The 25,223-nt window shown below is 40.5% G+C and overlaps 1 protein-coding gene across 1 annotated transcript in view; it reads left to right on the plus strand.

Annotated features, from left to right (window-relative positions):
• The first annotated feature begins 458 nt into the window (after positions 1-458).
• Positions 459-25,223, plus strand: part of fhit (fragile histidine triad diadenosine triphosphatase) — a 99,492-nt gene continuing 74,727 nt past the window's right edge. The window contains exons 1-4 of the mRNA XM_058055087.1: positions 459-489; positions 1,877-1,911; positions 2,020-2,066; positions 18,610-18,734. Coding sequence (XP_057911070.1) covers positions 18,629-18,734 — 106 coding nt within the window. The 5' untranslated portion in view covers positions 459-489; positions 1,877-1,911; positions 2,020-2,066; positions 18,610-18,628. The remainder of the gene's footprint in view (positions 490-1,876; positions 1,912-2,019; positions 2,067-18,609; positions 18,735-25,223) is intronic.

Here is a 25,223-nt window from a genome sequence, read left to right on the forward strand (position 1 = left end):
CTCCTTAGTGCAGTGGGTGTGTGTTGGAGGGTGTGGGTCTTTGTTTATCATGGAGGACAGCTTGGCTTTTTCTCAATATTATATATTCTCAATATTCTTCCCTACAGAATAATTTGTGTGATTTTTTGAATAAAATATAAACAATACAACAATACTATAACTGTACTGTACTACCCTGTACTACAGGATCAGTAACTTCATGATGGTATTTTTATATGTCATAACCAGCAACCGGTGGAGATATGTATCAAACTACAAAACCGTCTACTCGGTTTATTTGTAATGCGGATTATTATTATTTTGTCTTCGCTTTTATTTTCTAGTTCTATTATATTGTGGTCTGTAAACGCACCATCCGTTTACCTTTTATTTTTGGTACATGTAGTTTTTGAAAAGTGCAATGCTCAGGGCTTCAACTGCTACATACGCTATTAAAAACTACGTTACCCACAATGCAACGAAGCAAGCTCTCCCTTTCCCGGATATACGGTAAGCGTGAAACGCATGAGTTGGTTAAAGTAAATTCCATTATTCATTTTGCAACCTAGAGGGAATGAACCTGTCGTGGTTTTTCCGTTGTATTGTAATTATTGTGTGTTACTATTGTCTCCCGATCGCTGATGACGTTTTTGAGACATACATCGTACATTATAACTGCGACATAAAAACAGTAGAAATAGCACTGTTACACCTTGTAACGCATCACGAGGTCTTTTTGATTCTTAATTCTTGTGGTGTATTAACATACACGTCGAGTATTTTTTTGCACAAGACGTTTTATAATGCTTCTGCTTTTAACTCATAACAAGCCATGGTGACAAATATACAATACAGGTTTGTGTTTGGCTTTAAACACGTGAAGTCCATCGGTCAATGAGTTTGGAGAGTGATTGTCACGTGACTGTCCAAGCATATGGTTTCCCCAACATGGCAATGTGTCAGAATCATTTCCAAAAGCTTTTTCCCCCCCCCCCATTAAAGTTCATTTATTTACAACTGTTATCCTTTAACAAATATTACAATTAAACTGATTTTGCTATTTGTATTCAATGAATTCATATAAAACAAGCTAGGAAAAAATATATGGTTCTTATCTGGAAAATTGCTATGGAAAGGGATGCTAGGGACGAGCGGGTACACCACTAACTGTATCTGTTCACCCTAGTGGTGTGTTGGTCATGAACGAACGGGTGAAAAGAACCGCCCCCAAATACCCGTTCAGTCCGTTAACTGCAAATACTATTTATTTTTTTTGATTGGCTGGAGAGTCAGTTCACTGTTCCTTTTGCAGGGCGGGACTATCTGAGTGCTTTCCTGTCTTATCCTATCGTCGCGCCTCACTCTGGGTGTTTAGGCTTGACAAACACTGATGTATGAGAAGTGAAATGAAGTTTATTGGATTTACACAAAGTGTGCAATAATTATTTAAACAAAAGTAGGCATGTGCAAATCCTATAAACTGTTAAATTAAACTCTTATGAGCTATTCATGTTGTGTTTTTTTGTGTATTCGTTATATCTGTCCAAACAAATGTACCTTTAGTTGTATCAGGCATTAAATGTAAGTACATTTATGTATATGTAAGTACAGTAGTTCTACCTTCTACTGTGCTGTGATTGACCTCCACACAATTTTGCCCCATAAAATATATATATAGCGTTTTATCCTCGTCATCAGCATTTTTTAATTTAAAAATTGAATGTTTCTGAAATTTCACATTGTGTACACTGTATACACAGTATATTATACAGTATGTGTATATTTCCAGACTTTCGGGGCAATGTGCACACTTTTACACACTCACACTAATGCCAGTTCTTTTCATTTAAACACCTTTATCGTCACTCACTTGACTTTTTTTTGTGTGTGCTCACAGAAACTACTACTCGAAGGGTGTAGGTCCCAGTTGAGGTATGGAGGAAGATGGTCAGGGCATGACCTCAAGCTGCATATTGATGCTCTGCTTCTTCCCTTTGGTGATTTTCACATAAAATATGTCCTTACTTCTTCCTCCCATAGGGAAGTAGAGCCGAGAAGCATTCTGAACCACTTCACCATTTTCTCAGGTATCCTACCAGCACACAACACTTTGCTCTTGCACCAAAAAGTACGACACTTTGTTAAAACAATTTTATCGTCTTGAACACATTTGGTTAGTCTGTTAGCAACGTGAGGCAGTGGTTCGAACTTGAGGTTCAAACCTTGCTTCACCGTCACTGCTGTTGTGTCCTGGGCAAGACCCAACTTGTTCACTATGTATAAATATGAATTAATGTTTGATGGTGGTCGTAGAGGCCGGCAGCCACGTTTAAACTGGTTAAACATGTAGCTCACTACCACCGCTGTTTGACTGCTGAATGAATGAGTAATGGCTCAAACTGTTAAAAAGTGCTGTGGGTACAGTGTTTCCCAGAACTGCAATTTATTGTGGTGGTCGATTGTGGGGGAGTGTAATCTGTATTTGCCTAATTGGACCACGGACTGCTCATCAGAGGTCCACAGTGGGCGTCATCACGTGGACCACCTTGTGGGACACATGTAATCTATCCATGTGTCATGAAAAGGAGTACAAAATTGAGTGGCAATTACATTAAACACAGCAGCAGGCTAATCCGGGCATCATGCAAAGCTATGTCATGCAGACACAACATAGAGACGAGTAAAGTATAAAAGGGTGACCAATTTCGGGTAAAAGCTGTTCTGGGGTCTGCTGTGTGTTTTTTTTCACCCTTTCCTTTGGAGGTAAATGTGAACATCCTACCACTGGATTCCACTGGTAGCGTTTCAGGAAGTCCTTTTTTTAGTTTCTAAGGCAAAAGTATCTGCTTTGTAGCCCACAAATTTCTTGCTGATATATCTGACAGCTTTCACAAGGAGACTTTGTTTGGATTACTCCTCCGGGCATGTTGAGAAAGTTGTAGTCACTGGATTCTCAGATATGTTGGAAATTAAAAAAAAAAAAGTCTTGGTTCACTTAAAAGGAAATGAATTAATCTCCAAGACCCAGGGAAAAAGTAGAATGATTTCAAAGTGAAAAAGCTTTAAGCAGCAGAAGCAAGCAGAGAGAGAAGCAGGATGCAGAATTGTGTGTAGTACTTGGTTATCTGTTTCTGTGATTTAACACAGTCAATTGTGGAGCTGACATGGTCCAGCACAGAAGGCGGCAATGTTTGTGTGTGTGAGCCGCAAGTAGCCAGGGATGGAGGCAAGCTCCTGTCTATTGAGACTTAGGCTGAAGCGCATCGTCTGCCTCAGATGGCCATGAGGAATGAGGGGCAGTACTGGGATTAGAAACAAAGAAAGTTGCTATGAAGTTGGTATGAATATCATGCTTATAGTATAAGCATGATCTAAAATTGTGTTTCCTCTTGTATTGCAGGAAATGTACTGGTGACATTTAGGGAGCACTGATTTTGAATTAGGGTGATTAAAGTCACCAATGACTATAAATGCACTGTTTGGCTGGGCACTCTTTTGTTTACTTATTGTTGGTAAAGTTTTTGCATTTGGTATTGGGGTACAACATAGTGATGAACTGGATAAAAAAGGGTCCATCCATTTTCTTATCCTCACAAGGATAACAAAAGCTGCCTATCTGCCTAGCAGATCTGCCTAGCAGATAGGCAGCTGCCTAGCTCAGCTGTCTTCGGGTGAGAAGCGGGGTGAACCGTGGACTGGTAGCCAGCGAATCAAAGGGCACATATAGACAAACAACCATTCACACTCACATTCATACCTATGGACAATTTGGAGTCAGCGATTAACCTAGCATGTTTTGGAAATGTGGGAGGAAACCAGAGTACCCGGAGAAAACTCCACACAGAGATACCCGATGGGGAATCGAACCCGGGTCTCCTAGTTGCATGCCCTGTGCACTAACCACTCAACCACCGTACAGCCATATATAGAATGGTCGACATTTATTCATTCATTCATTCATTTTCTACTGCTTTTCCTCACGAGGGTCGCAGGGGGTGCTGGAGCCTATCCCAGCTGTCTTCGGGCGAGAGGCGGGGTACACCCTGGACTGGTCGCCAGCCAATCACAGGGCACATATAGACAAACAACCATTCACACTCACATTCATACCTATGGACAATTTGGAGCCAATTAACCTAGCATGTTTTTGGAATGTGGGAGGAAACCGGAGTACCCGGAGAAAACCCACGCATGCACGGGGAGAACATGCAAACTCCACACAGAGATGGCCGAGGGTGGAATTGAACCCTGGTCTCCTAGTGTGCATGCCCTGTGTACTAACCACTCAACCACCGTACAGCCGGATATAGAGTGGTCGACATTTAATTTCTGCGAAACTCCAGAACAGTCTCTCTCAGTAATTACATAGTCCGTACACCGAGCTTTGTTCACATAGCTGCACAGTACTCCACCTCCGATCTTGCCGGTTTCAGACGCTGTTCTATCAGCATGTGTGCATCTGTCAAGTGTGTACTATGCTTTGTCAGTATTAAACTGAAATGATTTACAAAACACACAAAGCTGTGTCAGCAAATGGCTCATTCATCAGTATTTGGGAGCCTGAAACCCAGCAAACCTAATGTGGCTAATTCAGTTTCCTGAATAGTCAATAGTTGACTGAATAGAAACATAATTTGCAGTGTGGATGCTTAAATAGATAATCCACATGCACACTATGAGTTGGACGTTTTGAGATTGGAATGGCTGCAATCATATCTACGTATCTACTGTATATATTCTGTGTTTATATTGGTATATCTACGTATATCTACTGTATATCTATCCATCTCTGTTTTTAGTTTGCAAGCCTCTTTAATGTGCTTTTAAAGCATGCTTAATGATGACCTCACTTGAAGTATCTTATTCAGAGGTGTTTGCACAGTATCTGTGGGGTCTTCAAGCCACTGGTATTTATCAGTGTTATGGAAACTATGGAATGCTTTAAAAGATTTGTGACAAAAGATTAAAAAAGGGAAGCTACTGTAAATAAACTGAAGGTGCCAGTTTGCTTGACAAATGTTTCTCTGTGCTTGAACAAGATTTAAATGGATGACCTTGGTGTCAAAGTAAAAGACAGACATTTATTCTAACTTTTAAATATGAAAATGTCACGTAAACTTGTATGTTTTATGAAATGATTAAGGCTGTCAATTGATTGTCGTGATTAATCGCAGCTAGAAATATGGTTTTATCTATAAAACTGCTAAATGATAGACTCTTCGATATGCATGTAGATACAAATGTTAAAATTCGATTAAAAAATAATATATTTTAAAAACAGAACAATAATGGTCTATATGTACCCTGTGATTGGCTGGCGACCAGTCCAGGGTGTACCCCGCCTCTCATCCAAAGACAGCTGGGAGCATGCCCGTGACCCTTGTGAGAATAAGCGGTATAGGAAATGAATGAATGAAAACCAGAACGATTTGTATCTTGAGTTACTTGGTAAGCTTGTCTCATAATGTATGGTGCATTTGACAAGACAGCTCTGTGCAGGCTTGTGTTGCGTCAGTCACTTGTGCATCAGGGGTAGCATGGCCGCTTTTTTCCTTCAAATGTATTTTTGTCTTAACCCATGAAGTCATCATAAAACAGGCGTGCCACTTACAAAAAAGAATTGTGTTAATTTTCAGTTGGCGGTCCACAGACAGCCGTATTGACTGACAACATTAGGCACACCTACACAGTAGCTGCATCAAATATTGCCTTATTATAGTACACCCCTCTGCTCTCTTCTAATTTGACTGGTGAGATACAGGCTGACAGATTATTTCTCACTTTGCCATCAATGCATCTTCGCATGAATCACCAACTTCGCACACATCATGAAAAAAATAATTCAATAATAAAGTCTTACAGATCACTTATGTGCATACACAGTCCACATATAATTTCACACTTAAAATAATGCACGGGCGGCACAGCGGTTGAGTGGTTAGCGCACTGACCTCACAGCTAGGAGACTAGGGTTCAATTCCACCCTCGGCCATCTCTGTGTGGAGTTTGCATGTTCTCCCCGTGCATGCGTGGGTTTTCTCCGGGTACTCCGGTTTCCTCCCACATTCCAAAAACATGCTAGGTTAATTGGTGACTCCAAATTGTCCATAGGTATGAATGTGAGTGTGAATGGTTGTTTGTCTATATGTGCCCTGTGGTTGGCTGGCGACCAGTCCAGGGTGCTTGCCTCTATTTTGGTTTGTATCTAAAGTTACTCGGTGAACTTGTTCTGTAACATGCGTAATGCACAGCGCTGTGCAAGACACTCACAACTCAATTGGGGTAGCATTGAGGTAAAAGTTTTCCTTGAAATGTGTTTTTGTCTTAGTCCATGAAGTCATCATAAAACAGAGGTGCTACCTACAATATAGAAATTTTGTTAGTTTTCAGTTAGCAGTACACAGACAGTGGTAACAGTAACCTGTACTGACTGACCCCAACATTAGGTACACTTGCACAAGAGCGGCATCAAGCATTCTGCATGCATGGATGACATAAGCGTGCTAAAACATTACACCCCTCTCGTTGCAGTATGCTCCTTGCAATGTAAAACTTATTTCATAACTTACACGGTGCATTTGACAAGACAGTGGGCATGATGATGATGATCAGTCACTGTTTTTTTTTTTTTACGTCTGCTTGCTTTGGCTAGTTTGGCTGGTGTATAAAGCCAGTTGGAAAACTGCTTGTACTGAATGAACATGGTGCTTTTGACGAAAATACAGTCAACAAGGCTCACAGATTTTTTGCCTGTTTGCCATGTTTGCATGAATCACCAACTTCACACAGCTCATTAAAAATAAAGAATAAAGTCTTAAAGATGACTTATACATGTACTGTGTATGTGTGTAACTGAATGATAAACAATACATATCGCAACTTCTGATCAATTAATGTCAATTTCATGTCATTTTCATTTTCGTTAAAACCACACCCATCTAGATTTAGATGGGTGAACTGATACAGAGAGTGCTGGACATCCCCAACATTTACCCATTTGGGTCGTTATTATTATTATTTATTTTTTATAATGTTTTCTTAAGCATTTCACTTGTGGTTATGTATGTATATTGATACAAGGATTGCATAGCAGTTACCATAGCAACACAGAAGTAACCCCTGTGCTTCCCCTGTACTGGTATCTGACAATTGTACAGGCTTAAATATCAGAAATTTACAGTACATTATTCTTTTTATTTCTGCCAACTTTAATTTTATTAAAACAGTCACTGGGGGCTGCATGGCGGTCGAGTGGTTAGCGCGCAGACCTCACAGCTAGGAGACCAGGGTTCAATTCCACCCTCTGCCATTTCTGTGTGGAGTTTGCATGTTCTCCCCGTGCATGCGTGGGTTTTCTCCGGGTACTCCGGTTTCCTCCCACATTCCAAAAACATGCTAGGTTAATTGGCGACTCCAAATTGTCCATAAGTATGAATGTGAGTGTGAATGGTTGTTTGTCTACGTATATGTGCCCTGTGATTGGCTGGCGACCTGTCCAGGGTGTACCCCACCTCTCGGCCGAAGACAGCTGGGGTAGGCTCCAGCACCCCTGCGGCCCTCGTGAGGATAACCGGTAGAAAATGAATGAATGAAACAGTTACTGTCCTTTTTTTAAGACTACAGGTAATTGTCTGTCGTGCTTTTTTCTTTTGTTTAGAATTAAAAAAAAATATTTTTTCTGCTACTTTAGAGTGACAAATGGAGCTTAAGTCACACTGCTTTGTTTTCACTGTCAACTTTGTTTTTGCATAAGTGCAGAGTGATGCTTTACCTGGAGAACTGTCCAGATGGATGGCAGGAAGCTCGTTCTTATGCCATCTGCTCATTATCTGCAAACTCCCTTTCTTCCCTAGCTTAAAGAGAGCCTGGTATTGATCCTTTTGGGACACATGCATACAAAAGACATGCAGATACAACAGTACCAATGAAAGGCTGTTTGTCTGGGCCTCTTAACCGTAGCCGGCAGCAAAACCACTCCCCAAAAACCTTCACTTGCATTGCCTCAGTCACACTGGACTATTGTACACCTGGGGACCTTATGTGGTGATCTTTTCTTTTTGTATCTCTATTACAAATACATCTAACTTTCTTTAGACTCAAGGGTACTCCGGTTTCCTCCCATATTCCAAAAACATGCATGTTAGGTTAAAATTCAAATCCAAATTCGCCATAGGTATGCATGTGAGTGTGAATGTACCTATCATGAGTCTATATGTGCCCTGCGATTGCCCGGCGATCAGTCCAGGGTGTGCCCCGCCTCTCGCCCGAAGACAGCTGGGATAGGCTCCAGCATACCCACGACCCTAGTGAGGATAAGCGACATTGATGGATAGTCGATTACTGCTCAGTATTTGGTCCCGCTTGTAGCGCCAGTCACCGCTGCGGTTCCTCAAACTACAGCATCAAAAAAATTGTGCTGTCAAGCGAAACATCTGTTAACGTTAACTTTGACATTCCTAATTAAAACCCTTTAAGATTCAGACTGACGTCCAGTTAGGTTTAAGGACAACTAATAAAGTAATTATTGGCACAGGTGGAAATAAGTTGGATGTTTAATCCACCTGCTGCCTCCCATCTTGGCGGAGTTTGGGAGAGAATTATTCGTCTGGTGAGGAAGTTAATCAGTCCAGTGTTGAGTCAACAAACCCCGGAAGATGAGGGGCTGAGTACAGTGTTGTGCGAAGCTGAAGCCATTTTAAATGGTTGTGCTATTACAAAGCTTTCAGACCAAAGGAGTTGCAAACTCTCACGCCAAACCACCTAGGAAAGCCATCGCTTCCAGCTGGAAATTTTAAGGCAAGCGAGAAGTACATTAGAAGATGGAAACAGTTATGATATCTGGATGACCTTTTTTTTTTAAAAAGAGATGGGTGAGAGAGTACTTGCCCTTGCTTCAAAAAAGGCAGAAGTGTAATGAAAAGTGGAAGAACGTGGCAGTTGGATATATTGTGGCCATTATGGATTCATCTGACCCCCGAGGATCTTGGGCTCTGGAAAGGGTTTTGGAATTATCCCCAGACAGCCACGGTCTGGTGAGGTCCGTCAAGTTGAAAACCAAATGAGAAGAAACTTTATATGGTGTCTAAATTATTGTCTACAGTACATATGTACAAACTAGTCTCCTTCTAACATTGTAAGGACTGCCATGTTTATGTTTATGATGTCAGTTAGGGGTCTGAGTGTAGGAGCCAAATATGTGGTTCTATGTCCTGTGGGGGTGGCTTGCTCACGTACATAAAGCAAAGGGGTAATCTGTAGTCGTCATATGGCCCTTATATGTGACACGTTATGTTGTGGAACGCATGTGCTGCCGTAGCTGCTAATTTACGACGTACTGTAATCGGAATGGTGTGGGAAAATGTTTGAACTTATTCTGACATTTAATCTAAAATCATTTTTTTTTATTATTGTGAGGACTGTTATTTGAATGGAAACTAAAAGAGTACACAAAATGTATTTTATTTGGTGAACCGGATGTACAGTAAACCTCGGATATATCGGACTCGGATATATCGGAAATTCGCTCACAACGGACAGATAAAAAAGAACCGATTTTTCTGTAATGCATTTCCAATAAAAATTCATTGCATATATCGGATTTTTTTATAACGGATTTCGCCTATTTCGGACAAAATCTCCAGTCCCGTTCCAATGCATTTCCATTAAATTTCCCTCGCATATATCGACGTCATTTGCAGCGTTTGCAGCATTGCCTGTGCGTCCAGGTACATTGGAAACATAGTCAAGGAAGTGCCTTTTTATAACGGATAAAATCCGATTTACGCATATACCGGATATAAATCCGATATATGCGTAAAACGGACATTTTCCGGTATACGCATATAACGGATTTCGCTTATATCGGACAAAACCAGTGGGAACAATTGAATCCGATATATCCGAGGTTTACTGTACCTTATTTTGAAGGGCACTAAACAGGCTGTTCTGTCAGCAAGTTTGTCAGCCAAAAAAACAGAGAGAAATAATATCAATTCATTACATTGTTGGTACCATGTGACCGTCAATAAAAATGTACTTTGAGTTCCAAAAAGGACATCCGTCGCCGTTATCATTGAGAAGCTTTTCACTGCGCTACAGAGAAATTTGTAATGTATGACTTTATGTATGGCTCACGGCGAAGAACAATAAACGGATGAACCTTTGACTGATTTACTGCACATAAAGCAACAGGTACCACGTTTAGCCATATAGGACATCGTAAATTAGCAGCTACGGCAGCACATACTGTAAGTAGCACAACATAGGATTGGGCTGCTATAGTATTTGTAAAGCTATATTGAAATACCGCTTTCACATGGATATTGTCCTGATATATATATATATATATATATAGTATATACTATATATCCTTTATTCCAGCCTCTTAGCCAAATCATAGAACACATTGTGGTCTGCGACTTAAAATGTTTGCCCTCTTCAGACATATTTTTTTTTATTATTATTTTTTTATTATATTTGTCAAATTCAACTTTCGTAAAGTTAACATAAAAAAAAAACAAATTTTCTTCTGTGTAGTGCATCATAAATTGATCTAGTGATTACCAAAAATGGGACATCGGAAACCCTAAGCTCTGCACATGCACTCCATATTTCTACAAATACTTCCTGGCAGGAAGTAGCCCTGCTGGTCCCTCGTCTTAGTTAATGGTGTCTGAGTGGCTCTCAAGCCTTTCAATTGATGACCTGTAACACGTAAAAACATCCCCTCTCGGGTAATGTTCTGCTTCTCTCCCTTCTTTTGTGCATGTCCCTTCCAAATGTGTCATTAAGTCCAAAGTAAAATAATTTTCAAAATGGACTTTGCAATGGTATAAAAGAATCCCATGGTTGATTCTGGCAGACAGAGCCAAAAACAATGTGCAAAATAAGGTCTCATACATAGGAGAGTAGGAAGTAAAGACTGTACAGTAAAATCTGTTGACGCACCTTAGCGCAGGGGTCAGCAACCCACGGCTCCAGAGTCACATGTGACTCTTCAGCCTCGTTGTTGTGACTCCCTTTGCAATGCGCAAATATTTTTTTAACACCCGAGTGGGGAAAATGCATGTCTTTGTAATGATTACAAAAAATCCAACTTTGTGTCAGAACATAAATGCACCATGGCTGAGTTCTGATTGGATTGGTTGATTGGTGATTGAATGAGCATCACTCACTGGCTCTAAATGTAATTATTAATAATAAAAAAAACTATAAAAATTAGCGAAACCCAAGAACCTCTGGATGAGCTTTCTTGATGTAGATGTGGGCCAGTCGACCACAGCCTGGATCTTGGCTAGATCGGCTCTAGTCTTGCACTTGAGAAAAAGGGTAACATCCACTGGCTGTAATAAAATCTAAGGTTCAGGGCATGAATCCTGCACCGAAACGAACCCACAAGGTAAACCTGAGATAGGCTTAATAATGCCCAAAAGTTAATTGGCTACAGCATTGGCTACATGGCTCCATTTCCTCCTCACCAACCCCTAGAAGTTATGTTGGCAAAAACTAACACTAAAATGTCAAAGCTACGTATCGAGAGACATCTTGAAGTAATCTCTTTTTATGAGAAACTTTGGACTGAGTCGTAGTTTTCGTTTGATTTTTATTCGTGCCGACATTCACCTGACACCACTCTGCCAATTACACCATTAAATTCCAGTGCTTATGACACCGATAAGGGTTTCAAAAAGACAAAAGAAAAATGAAACTTAATAAAACATTTTTGTCCTGGAATTTCCCCCTTGTGGGACTAATAAAGCCAAATCCATATATTTTGACACGATCTGAACACATGCAGCCATGAAGCCAAGAAAGTGACATTCACAAATATATGATATAACACGCACACACAAAACGGCCACAAAATATGCTTTTAAGTAAGTGTCAGTAAGTGACAGCTGCAAAATAAAAGACTATGGAGTTCTCTATTTAGCCCTACGCACTATTTATTCTAAGATCTGACAATAAATCTAGTAAAAAAAAAAATCAATACAAAAATAAAATTTATTTACATCGACTGGAAGATAAAATTCCAAGTCACTGCAATCCATGTTTTGCAAACAATTCACGTCTAGAACATCTAAGTTTAACACAAGCACAGCCATGTGACATAGTGTATTCACAACAATAATATTCATGAAGTCAATTACTGGAAGCCATTTTCAGAGAAGAGAGCTCCATATTACCAGAGTTTTGGGACATTTATGCTGAACTGTCAAGGCCCACAGAATATTGAGTTTTAGCACTCATGAACATTGAAACTAGGGATGTGTCGGATACTCGTTTGTAACGAGTATAATGCGGATATGGATAATGCATTTTTGCTGGACAGGAGTATGAAATGAGTACATTTTGGCATTATTTGTGTTTTAAAGAAAATGCTCATTATGTATTCACTCCTCAAAATTAGCCTTTTCTACAGAGAAGCAAATTCAGTTTTTATGGTTTTCTATACAGTACATGCTGTGACCGCGTATTACCAAGTACATTCATAATGACATTTAATACTTGAAGTTTTTTGCTTATTCAGAAAGTATTTTTTCAATCTCAAAAGTGATGATGATTGAAAATGTGTTTTGCCATTATTTTAATAAAAAAAGAAACTTACATTGTTAATTTTTGCTATGCAATCTTTTGTATAGCAGTACACAAAGTCTGTTGAGGGAGGTGCTATGTTTTTGTTGTGTCCATTTGTCTTCAGTCAACCGACTGCATGGTGAGGATGTGCATTTGTGTAGCCCCGCAGTCCCTGTGTCATCTCCCCATTACCTGCCAGCCATGTTATTGTTCCATTTATTTTCTAATTGTGTCTCTAGCTGCCTTGGGCTGTGAGATTACTGGGTTATCACTGGGAGGAGATTATTTCTGTCTGACATTCTGCATGCCATGGCAGTTATCCAGCGGGATGCTTCTATGCCCAGTGTGTTAATGCCTGGGAGTAAATGGCTCCACCAGACAGGACTGTGCCAAAAGACAGTGGGTTTCATGGCTGAAAGGTGAACAGAGTTTTTTAGAATAGAGAATTTTGTCTGATTTAATCCCCGGTTTCAATTCTTTACCCTAACTTATAGTAAAAGTAATTATTTAAATGACCCTCTTATGCGCAAAATTCCCTAGTACCAATGAGGCTGCTGCGATATTGCTGCATTAGTAGTAATCGAGAATCATCATCACTATGCCTGTGCTCTACATCTATAACACACAATGAATGTCTGCTCGAAGCTCCACAACAAATTTAGGACAATTCAAGCCACACATACTTGAAAGGTTGAAATGACAAAAACAATTGAAAACTCAAGAGAGCAGCATGCCAATGGTAACGCCACAAAATGATTAGAATTCTGGAGCAACGTTTACCCAGCCTGAAAGCTAACAATAAACATTATTCCTCTACTGCTGAACATGAAGCCAAAAATAACCATTTGTGATTCCAAATTTTGTCTTATCTTTGCAGTTTGCAGTTCAGAACTTTGTTTCAATCAAACAAACCTTCACTAATCTCATCATCCGTTGTTTGGGGTTACATTGAAATAATTTGGACTAGGGCTGCAACGATTATTCGGATAATTTCAATACCTCCATTACAAAAAATAGTCAAGGATTAATCATGTTTCGAAGACATTATTTGATGTTTAAAGTGCTCCTGAAAAAAGGGACACAAGCATATATTGCAGATTGTATGGCACTTTTACAGATAAAATAAGGCAAATAATTCCAGGTGGACTGTTAGAATTTAACTTAAACTTGTGTGCATGTGTCAAATACATACTCTGGCCCCCCGGCCAATTTAGTTAACTCAATGTTTGCCCACCTGTGATGTGGATGCAATATAACTGCAGTAAAACTGCATCTCCTGGTACTACCCCCAAAAATTGAATATCAAGTAAAACTTGTTTTATTTTGGCAATTTAATATAAACGATGAAACCAACCAATTCTATTGAGCCATTACTTGCAAATTGACATATCTCAAGCGGTTCCTTGTTGTAACAAGAATTTTCATCTTATTACACCACAAATCCACAAACTCAGAAAATTTGAATACTGTGAAAAGCTTCAGTTTTGTAGGTCCAAAAAGTCAAATTGGAATCTGGCAAGTAATCCAAAACATCTGCAAAAGGCTCCTGAGCCTTTCAAAAGTCTGTCTTGGGTTGGTTGACATGGGGAAGACTGATCTGACAGTTGCGCAAAAAACGCTCATTGAATCCTTTCACAAGGTGGGAAAAACACAGAAAAAGATGGCAAAAGAATCTGACAGTGGAGTGGAAGGAAGAAGTGTGGAAGAAAATGGTGTACGAGCTGAAGAGATGACCACAGACTGGAGAGGGTGGTCAGGAAAGGGCCATTCAGAAGTGTGGGGGAACTTCATAAGGAGTGGACCGATGTTAGATAAGGGCTTCAAATGTGGGATTCCTGCTGTCAAACCTCGCCTTAATAGTAACACCAAAGACCCCTTTCCAGGGAAAGAGAAAAGGACTGGTCTATTGCCCAGTGGTCAAAAGTCCTCTTTTCTGATGAGAGCAAGTTTTGAATCTGATTTGGTAACAAAGGTCCCAGAGTCTGGAGGAAGACTGGAGAAGAGCATGATCGAAGATGCATGTAGTCCATGTCAGCTGCTGGTGTTGACATAACCGCAGCCGTCTGCAGGACTTTTTGGAACACTTCATGCTAGGTTCAATGGAACAGCTTAATGGACATGCAGACATCATCTTCCAACAGGACTTGGCACTTCTCACGCTTCTAAAAATGCAAGGTCCTGGTTCAACAACCATGGGATTACCATGCTTGATTGGCCTGCAAAGTCCCCTGACCTGAACCCCATAGAGAATCTGTAGAGCATTGTCAAGAGAAAACTGTATGGGAAGAGACCAAACAATAAAGAAGATCTAAAGACCGCAGTTGAAGCATGCTGGTCTTCCATAACCCCTGAGATATGCCACAAACTGGTAGCATCCATGACTCGCCGGATAAAGGCAGTTATTCGGGCAAAAGGGGTCCCAAACAAGTACTTCCTCATGTCAGCCAACCTAAGACAGACGTTTGCAGATGTTTTGGATTACTTGCCTGATTTGAATTTGACTTTTTGGACCTACAAAACTGAAGCTTTTCACAGTATTCATATTTATTTGGATTTGTGGTTTAACAACCTGAAAATCTTAAAGTTACAACAAGGAACTGCTTGAGATATGTCAATTTGCATGTTATGACTCCATACAATTGGTTGGTTTCATCTTTTATGTTAAATTTCCAAAATAAAAGAAGTTTAACTTGATATTGTAGTGGTAGGTTACCGGGACATAATTCATCGATAGGAACGATCGATAGGGAAGGGGTTGCCACCCGGAGTGGTGGGCGCAAAGGACGGGGTTTTTCTGCTTCCTGTTGTGGTTGAGAGATGGGGCTTTCATGTCTTTACGTAGCAAAGAGTGCAAGTTAATGTTTGCAAGAGAAATAACGTTTTTCTCCCAAATTCGACACTCCGCCTGAGACTCCAGTTCTTCGGCGCTTCAATATTCACATTTTTTGGGTAGTACCTGTACATCAGGGCTATGACTCGTGTGTTAGTGGAATACAAGCCACTCTAAGATATGACATTTATTTTGGAGATTGCATGTCTGTTTCCTGTTATTTTTCCTTGTAAAGTAAAAGTCTGAAATAAACAGGGACATGTAGCAAACTCTTCTTGGGCCAACTAACCAATTTCTAATGTTGGAAAGGCGTTGGGCTTCAGCAAGTTTGTCGACTAATCGAGCTGCATACATGCCCATGTTCAAAAAACAGTCCAGTGAGAAATGCCTTGGCAGAAAATATTTTTCTTTTGCTGCTTAGGAATTGCTCGTTAGGATTTGTAAACAAATGTACACCCGAAGAAACACTTCCTGGGAGACATTGCTAACACCGTAAACGGAGAAGCAAAGCTTGGAGGAGGGCACAGATCCAATCTGGCCTACAATGCATGCCCATATAAGGAAGGCTGACAATCTGTGACATCACAAATCGCCAGTGTTAGCACGCCGTCTGAAACAGAGCGTTCAGAGCCATCTCAAACTTCTTTAAGGGCTCACTTCCAAGTGCGCAAACCTCATCATCTGAAACTTTGGCATTGTTTAACACAAGAATATTCTAACAACATTTATAGGTCAGAAAAGTGGAAAAAGCATAATAGGTCCACTTTAACTCTCTCATGGGAGCAGCGGGGAATTAATTGGAGGCCTTTTGTTCATCTTTCACATTTCTAAGATACCATCGCAAGGCTGGCGTTTCAGTTTCTTAGATGAAATTCCAGTGACCTTGGAGAACATTTAGTCTTAATGAACATCATCGGTATTCATCCATGGTGGGGGTTAGTGAGATTGATCTATAGTGGATTCCCTTGGTTTTTGTGCTAAGATCAGTGCATTTCAACAAGGGCTTTGCAAGGCTACTGGATGGAAGTACTTTGAAGTGAGGCTTCATCTTAAAGAGAAGCCAGCTCTCGGTTAGGTCGTTCCCACATGTCCATCACAAACACCCTCATCCCCCTGAACACCGATGTGCAGTCCACCAGGGAGCCAGAAACAGTCAGCTGGGCTTTTTTTTTTTTTTGCTTTGTATTTGAGCATCGTTGGCTCAAAGCAGCTTACATTTGAACCTCTTGAATAGAATTACATACTATACTGCTAAACAATTATAAAACATGAAAACTAAGTAGTTCTACACAGCTGTTTTAGACTCAAATTATTATGATGATATATAATGGACATGTGACTTTTTAGTTGCTTTTCCACATATTTGGTAATGGTTTAGTTTATATGGAACCTGTATACAAGGTCACATACACAAAGTACATCACATGTTTACAATGTAAAAAAAAAATGTCCACTTTGAATACGTAACAGTACCAGAATGGATTGTTGATTTACTAATAAAAGATAAAGATGTGTAATGGTAGTTTTTTGATAGCTTATAGATACATGAATGCATCGGTCAGAGTTGACAGAAACATTGTTCAGTAATAAATAAATGTAAAATGTGTAATAATACATTAATATTCCAAAAACATTCATTCATTCATTCATTTTCTACTGCTTTTTCCTCACGAGGGTCGCGGGGGTGCTGGAGCCTATCCCAGCTGTCTTTGGGCGAGAGGCAGGGTACACCCTGGACTGGTGGCCAGCCAATCACAGGGCACATATAGACAAACAACCATTCACACTCACATTCATACCTATGGACAATTTGGAGTCGCCAATTAACCTAGCATGTTTTTGGAATGTGGGAGGAAACCGGAGTACCCGGAGAAAACCCACGCATGCACGGGGAGAACATGCAAACTCCACACAGAGATGCCCGAGGGTGGAATTGAACCCTGGTCTCCTAGCTGTGAGGTTTGCACGCTAACCACTCGACTACCGTGCCGGCCTATTCCAAAAACATGCTAGGTTAATTGATGACTCCAAATTGTCCATAGGTATGAATGTGAGTGTGAATGGTTGTTTGTCGATTTGTGCCCTGTGATTGGCTGGCAACCAGGGTGTACCCCGCCTCTCGCCTGAAGACAGCTGGGATAGGCTCCAGCACCCACATGACCCCCGTGAGGATAAGCGATTGAAAATTAATGAATAAAAACCAATCCCCAATTCCTATCTAGTCTAGTCGCAATCCAGCCCAATTTCCAATTACACGATTGGATCGAGACATCTTTAGAAGCAACCTTTTGAGTTCGTATAGGCGTGTGTTTTTGGGAATGATGCAACAAGTTTTCCCCACCTGGTTTCGGGGATCATATGTCATTGCAGATTCTCTCCAGTTCTGTGAGGTTGGATGGTGAGCATTGAAGGACAGCCATTTTCATTTAGTTCCAAAGATGCTCAATTGGTTTTCAGTCAGGGCTCTTGTTGGGCCATTCAAGAATGGTCATAAGGTTGTTCCAAAGCCACTCCTTGTCATTTTACCTGTGTGCTTAGGGTCATTGCTTTGATAGGTGAACCTTCGGCCCAGTCTGAGGTCCTGAGCAGTCTGGAAACGTTTTCTTCTAGGATATCTTTGCACTTGACCTCATTCATCTTTCCTTTAATTGTAACCTGTCATACTGTCCCTGTAGTTGAACCCTCCCCATAGCATGATGCTGTCACCACCATTGGGATGATATCGGCTGTTAATGAGCAGTGCCTGTTTCTTTTCCACACATACCACACAGAAATAAGGAAACTCTAATGAAGGAGTAGAAATGGACAAGACCTGAGTTAAATATACTGTATGACTGCCACAGCAATGAAAGAGCATTAAGAGTGAATACCTAATACCTTTCTTTACACACAACTACGGACAATGGTAAGATGTACTCTTTCATATTCATATGTGTCAAAAAGTAATTATCATAACGGATACTTGTTTATAACAAGCATCCAGCTCATCCCTACTGAATAGTCAACAAGAATTGTGATCATGCTCAACCCCAATGTACCCCAACCCCTATGAAGAATTACATGGGTGTTCAAAGTGTGGCCCAGGACTAGCAGCTCGGTTTTCTATGGCCCCACAGTAAAAAGGCATCCAAGCCACAAACATGCACAGAGGGAAGGTGATGTGAAGAATATTATATATCCTATTCCTACATTACTGAACGCCTGCTATCTGTGCTTTTATTCAGGGTATTCAGCGAGTGTGACATGTCGACTCTGCGCTTTGGACAACACCTCATCAAGGTCTCTGCCGTGTTCCTGCAGACGGAACTATCCTTTGCTCTCGTCAATAGGAAACCTGTGGTACCTGGACGTATCCTTTTTTTCAAACAGCAGGTGAGAGTAAATACAATGTTATATGTCATTGCTATGTCGAATGAGTGGGAAAAAAACACTTGCATGGTGCTATGTAATTAAGAAATGACTACTAATTGAATGAATGCAAGTAGCAGTGATTTGCTGTTTGGCACATTTTAAGTTAAACCTTTTGCAGTGGAAACATGTGATTTTCTGTCTGCAATTAAATGCCGATTACAGAAACATGGAAACACAGTCGTTGAGGGCCAGGGGTGCAATTTTCAGTCAGCTTCGAAGAGCTTCTGGCAAACCAATGAGAGGGAGGAAGTAGTGCCCTTACCTCTACAGTGAGGATGGAGTGGGGATATAGTATAGTAATTGGGCGGTGGGAGGAACACTTCCGAGCTCTTTTCAGTCCTGTTTTGACACATTTGCATACTGAGGAAGCGGCAACTGAGGATTTGAACACAGACATGACCATGGGGTATCAAAAGTAGTCTGAAAACTTCCAGTGACAAGGCCAATATGAAGGGTGACTGGAGGCCATGTTCCAGCTTATTTTCCTGCCTGGGAAAGTCTATTCCTGAGTGCTGGGGGGGGAAGAGGCAATGCAATGTGGTTTTTGTTCTTGTGGAGGAGGAGTCTTACTCATCTCAGGGTCTTGCCTTGCTCACAAGTGAGGGAAGGAAATATTTTTTTTTTTACCATGCAGTGTGGCGACACTGACCCTTAATGTATGACTTAATGATTTCATTTATTTTTGTTGATGGAATAGAGCAGTAGCTGACACATGAATGACGGGTAACCTTCTCTGTGTGATAATTCAACCTTATCAATATTGTTTGACAGTCATATGCCTGCTTTGTGCACCAGTAGCTTACAGTTGTAAACACCTTGCTTGATCCACCATAAGCCCATCCTCATTTTCATCTGAGAGAAAAATCACGAGGCTCTGCTGACTGAACTTTCATGTAATGCTGCTAATGCTGAAATAAAAACTTGCATAGTCTTATAGTTTTGGTTGAGGCATCTACTGGAGCTGATGGTCGTCAAATTAAAATTGGTAGAGGATGGAAAACCAGTTCCAATTAGCATATGAATGATGTCCCTCATTATTCTGTACAGACGGTAGTGCTCAGGCATGGATTATAAGAATAATGGTGGGGGGTTTTTTCCTCCCAAAATAGCTGCTTCAAGTGTCTTGAAGTGATATTAATGCAAATGTCAGATGCTGTTTTTATGTACTTTCTAGAAATATATTTTTATATTCCTGTTATCTAAACTGTGAGATGCACTGCATCCCGGTATAAAAGGCACAATAAATGAGTTGAATGGAACTTCTGCAACAGTATTTTAGCAAAGTAAAGTAAATAAAATTAAACCATTACCGTAAATTCGACAACTCACCTTTGAAGCCTCATGGCAAATAAAAGACAAAAACGGTCCTGTTATGTTGGCAATGGTCCAGTAATTGGAGTTATTCCATGGAGTTATACATAGTCTTATATATATCATAAACACACACTGAGCACTGCTCCCCACCTTTATTGTTATTATGTTCATCAGATGCATATGTTTTCCACATATTATTGATCATAAATTTGGTTAGCCTGGTTGCATTAGCCAGACTCCACAACTAAAACGAGGGATGATGACCTGATACTTGTTATCCTTTACGGATAAAGCTTTTTGCAAAGTGAGTACAGCTTGTGGGCGGCACGGTGATCGAGTGGTTAGCGCGCACACCTCACAGCTAGGAGACCAGGGTTCAATTCCACCCTCGGCCATCTCTGTGTGGAGTTTGCATGTTCTCCCCGTGCATGCGTGGGTTTTCTCCGGGTACTCCGGTTTCCTCCCACATTCCAAAAACATGCTAGGTTAATTGGCAACTCCAAATTGTCCATAGGTATGAATGTGAGTGTGAATGGTTGTTTGTCTATATGTGCCCTGTGATTGGCTGGTGACCAGTCCAGGGTGTACCCCGCCTCTCGCCCGAAGACAGCTGGGATAGGCTCCAGCACCCCCGCGACCCTCGTGAGGAAAAAGCGGTAGAAAATGAATGAACGAATGAATGAGTACAGCTTGTCATTATTCATAATAGTAATGATGGAAAATCCTCATTATGTATTCACTCTTCACGCTCTGTAATTGGCCACACACAGAGACCGCCCCCTCCCTGAACAGACTCGCTGTCAGTGTCAGGGCTGCATATAGTGCAAGCATTTCACTTGCATATGTGCCTAGAAATAAGTAGTGGACCATCTGATCCAAACTTTGGAAAAACCTAATCAAAATTACTAAATTTCTGCAATTGTCAGAACTTAAATAGGATGAGTTGTGTTGTGTCGTCTTGTCCACACTTCCAAACTAGTGGCACTTTGAAAAACTTTCACAAAATCCAGCTTTATTTTAGGTCTGACCTTTTCTTGGTTTAATAAAAAAAAAGTCACATGATTAGAAAGAGTTGAATGTGGACAATGGAAGGTAAAACTGTTGTTGATACATTTAGAAATAATCACTTTGTGTTTATGTTGTTTGTACATTGTTCTGACCCTGAAAGGCCAAATCACATGCATGCGTGATCCAAAGGGCTCCCTCTTTTTTGCACGCCCAACTATGCATGGATCACTGGTGCTTGCATGCCAGAAATCATACAAACAAAATCAAGTCATCAGTTTCTTTAAGCTAAAGGATTTGTTGTTTCTTGACCTTTACTGTCTGCCTCATGTTTGGTGGGTTTCCATATATAGCCTCGGGGTTCTGTTTGTTTGCTCGTCTGAAGTGAGGTGGCTATTTAACCAAGCCCCTGGAGACATATCACAGCATGCTTTCATTGTCTAGACAGCAGAGCCTGCAATGTCCAGCCAGTGAAAGATCAGGCCACAAGACATGGAGGAATGAATTATGAAAGGCATATAAGGTAGTAGACATTATGGCGTGACATAAAAAAATTAAGTTGCCTTTGGTGTGCAGTTGCCACACTTTATTAGATCTTTTACCTTCTGATGACAATCAAGCTGTGTTTGACTATGGTGGACAGAACTTGTGCCCCTGCTCCAGTCAGGTCTTTTACCTGACTTGCCACTTTCCACGCTCGCTTCAAGTGCATATACCCACAGGTTCCCCGGTCTACTACATCGATTACATCCCCATTGCTCGAAATCTTGACAGAGATCTTTGTGCCACGCTCCACTGCATCATTTTGGTTTTACAGCCAGACACTCATAGATGAAACATTTTTAACCAAATGTGCCTCCTTCACTACACAAAGCTACTTTACATGAAGCATTCTGGATAATGATGAAAAGCACTTGTGATCACTTAGTGCAGTGGATCCCAAACTTTTTTTTGTAGCGTTCCACTTTCGGAGATAGAATTAGTAAATGAGTCCATTCTAATTCTGGCATTTATTTATACCCAAATAATGTTCTTTATAATCTGCTTTTATAGTCAGTATAGTTACTCCAGACCCCCATTCACTGTGCAATATCTGATCAACCTCCATGTGCAATATTAAGGGCTTTAAATGCAATATACTAAGTTCTATGTGAAGTATTTCCATAATGCCTCATATTAACTCTCTAACAAGATCTCAGTGTATAGACTGGTCATATATCTCATCTAGTTTCATATTATCTACATACTGTATTGTATATAACTCTGGGAAAAACTGTTGATTTTTGTTAATACTTGGGTTGTTTATATTGTTTATTTTTCTATATTGTGTATTTTGTACTGCTTAACTGACTCAGTACTCTTGCTGCTGTGCAATACAAATTTCCCCACTGAGGGACGAATAAAGGCATATCTTAATCTTAATCTTAATCTTAATCTTAATCTTTAGCCATTAGGAGTGGAGACATGGCTATGGCCTTTTTTGAAATCGGACTTTTCTCCGAATCGGACACTTAAACTGACAAATAGGAGTTTGAAAGAAGGACATTCCATTTTTTTTTATGTTTGCCCCTTTTATGCCCAGCATATCAGTCTTTTGACAATTTAATTGGCTATTGAATGCGTCAGTCATCATTAAGACCAGTTGTAATTGGCCTTTGTCAGTACTTTGGAAGATTAGAAGAGGGGCTGGTGCTTTTTTATGTGCAGATGTTGATTGGTTATTGTGCCACAGCAGGTAAGGTAAACACCTTTCTACAAACTTGCTAACCGGAATAGCGATCAGTAATGTGGGAAAATTTTGTGCATCTGATGAAAACGGTGATTCATTTTCATTCATTTTCTACCGCTTTTTCCTCACGAGGGTCGCGGGGGGTGCTGGAGCCTATCCCAGCTGTCTTTGGGCGAGAGGCGGGGTACACCCTGGACTGGTGGCCAGCCAATCACAGGGCACATATAGACAAACAACCATTCACACTCACATTCATACCTATGGACAATTTGGAGTCGCCAATTAACCTAGCATGTTTTTGGAATGTGGGAGGAAACCGGAGTACCCGGAGAAAACCCACGCATGCACGGGGAGAACATGCAAACTCCACACAGAGATGCCCGAGGGTGGAATTGAACCCTGGTCTCCTAGCTGTGAGGTCTGCGTGCTAACCACCGCCGTGCCGCCCATTATACTTAAATATACTTACTTATAAATATCATATTATATTATATATTATACTTATACTATATTTACGGCCCCATTGCCAATGTAACAAGACCATTTTTTTCCGACTTTTATCTGCTATTGGAATACTGTGAGGCTTCCAAAGTGACTTTCATTCATGTATATGTAGACTGGCTTAATATTAGTGTTTTCCTAGCCTGTACCGGTTCCTGGAATAGTTTATACACCGTATGCCAATCTCAAGAAACTCAGCTTGTGGGCGCAACGGCAATGGGTTAACTTGACTCCTAGGTGGGAAACCCTGTGCTTCATTCATGACATGTTTGTCAAAGACTGCCAGTGTACACTTCCATTATGTATTTCTTATTTTGCACATTTTCAGCACAGTGGAGAAATTGCCTTGAGTTATACGTTGCCAGCGGGCAAAAATAAGCCATCTCATCTGTCATGGAAAGCAGTCATGCTCAAGTATTATTTCCCAGCGGTAGCAAGCTGATGATGTCGTAGAGAAAAAGACTAGGTTGCTTGTACGTGAGATGAAGCGAGATCCTATCCAGGGATTTTTGTATGCCATTTGCCTGCCAGTGCAGATTATCAAGCGTAAAGCGTTCATATTGTTTTCTTTTTATAAGACTGTAAAAGATAATTGGCATGTACAGTATTGTGAAAAAGTGTTTGACCCGTTCCTGATTTCTTTTTTTTTTCACACTTAAATGTTTCAATCATCAAAATTAGCAACAAATTTAAATATTAGTCAATTACAACACAAATGAACAAAAAATGCAGTGTTAAATTAAACTTGTTAGTGTTAAGGGAGAAAAAAAATCCAAACCTACATGGCCCTGTGTAGAAAAAGTGATTGCCTCCTAAAATCTGCAATCGCGTGATAACTTACATAAGTTCTCTTACACAACTTACTAAGTACTCTTACATAACTTGAGTCATTTACAGCGCTATGGAGGAATTTTCATCTTTGCAGAATTGTTGTAATTCAGCCACATTCGGGGGTTTTCCAGCATGAAGCACCTTTTTAATGTATTGTAAAACTATGGATTAATGGATTAATTTTCTTATGGGATAAATTGATTGGTTTGTCATTTGTTTCGGTTATAGTCAGACCTGTAACAAATTAATGACGCTAACCAATGTTCCACTGTACATATGAGTATTGAATCAAGTCCATATTTCATGGTATGTTTTATGTCAGTCATCAATAAATAAAATAAATGACCAATTGATGGAATATGCACAACGAGGTAGTGAGTGAGCTGTTTGTCCAGCATTTTTGTCACCAGCAGGGAGATTTGACTGAGCAGAAAGAGCCAAGGTTATTGGGTTCTTTTGATAGTGTCAGTTAACAGAGCGCTTGTAATCTGTCTTGGAGCTTGAGCCGTCTCACCCATTCTCTCTTTGCTTTCACAGACCCTCACGCTCTCCTTTGTGGTGACTTGTTTTGTATGAAGAGAGCGTTATCCAAGGCTGGATGTACGTACTGTATTGTGGTTGTCATTTGCTTTGGATGCTTGCAAGAAACATCTGTTACATTGTTAAATTTGTTTGTTTATTTTACTTAGTTATATAGCCTTGCCGGCTGCACGGCGTGTGTAGGAGTGGTTAGCGCGCAGGCCTCACAGCTAGGAGACCAGAGTTCAATTCCACCCTCGGCCATCTCTGTGTGGAGTTTGCATGTTCTCCCCGTGCATGCATGGGTTTTCTCCGGGTACTCCGGTTTCCTCCCACATTCCAAAAACATGCTAGGTTAATTGGCGACTCCAAATTGTCCATAGGTATGAATGTGAGTGTGAATGGTTGTTTGTCTATATGTGCCCTGTGATTGGCTGACGACCAGTCCAGGGTGTACCCCGCCTCTTGCTTGAAGACATAGTCTCCAGCACCCCGTGAAGATAAGCGGTAGAAAATGAATGAATGAAT

The sequence above is a fragment of the Doryrhamphus excisus genome, chromosome 18, assembly GCF_030265055.1.
Source record: "Doryrhamphus excisus isolate RoL2022-K1 chromosome 18, RoL_Dexc_1.0, whole genome shotgun sequence".
Lineage (NCBI taxonomy): Eukaryota > Metazoa > Chordata > Actinopteri > Syngnathiformes > Syngnathidae > Doryrhamphus > Doryrhamphus excisus.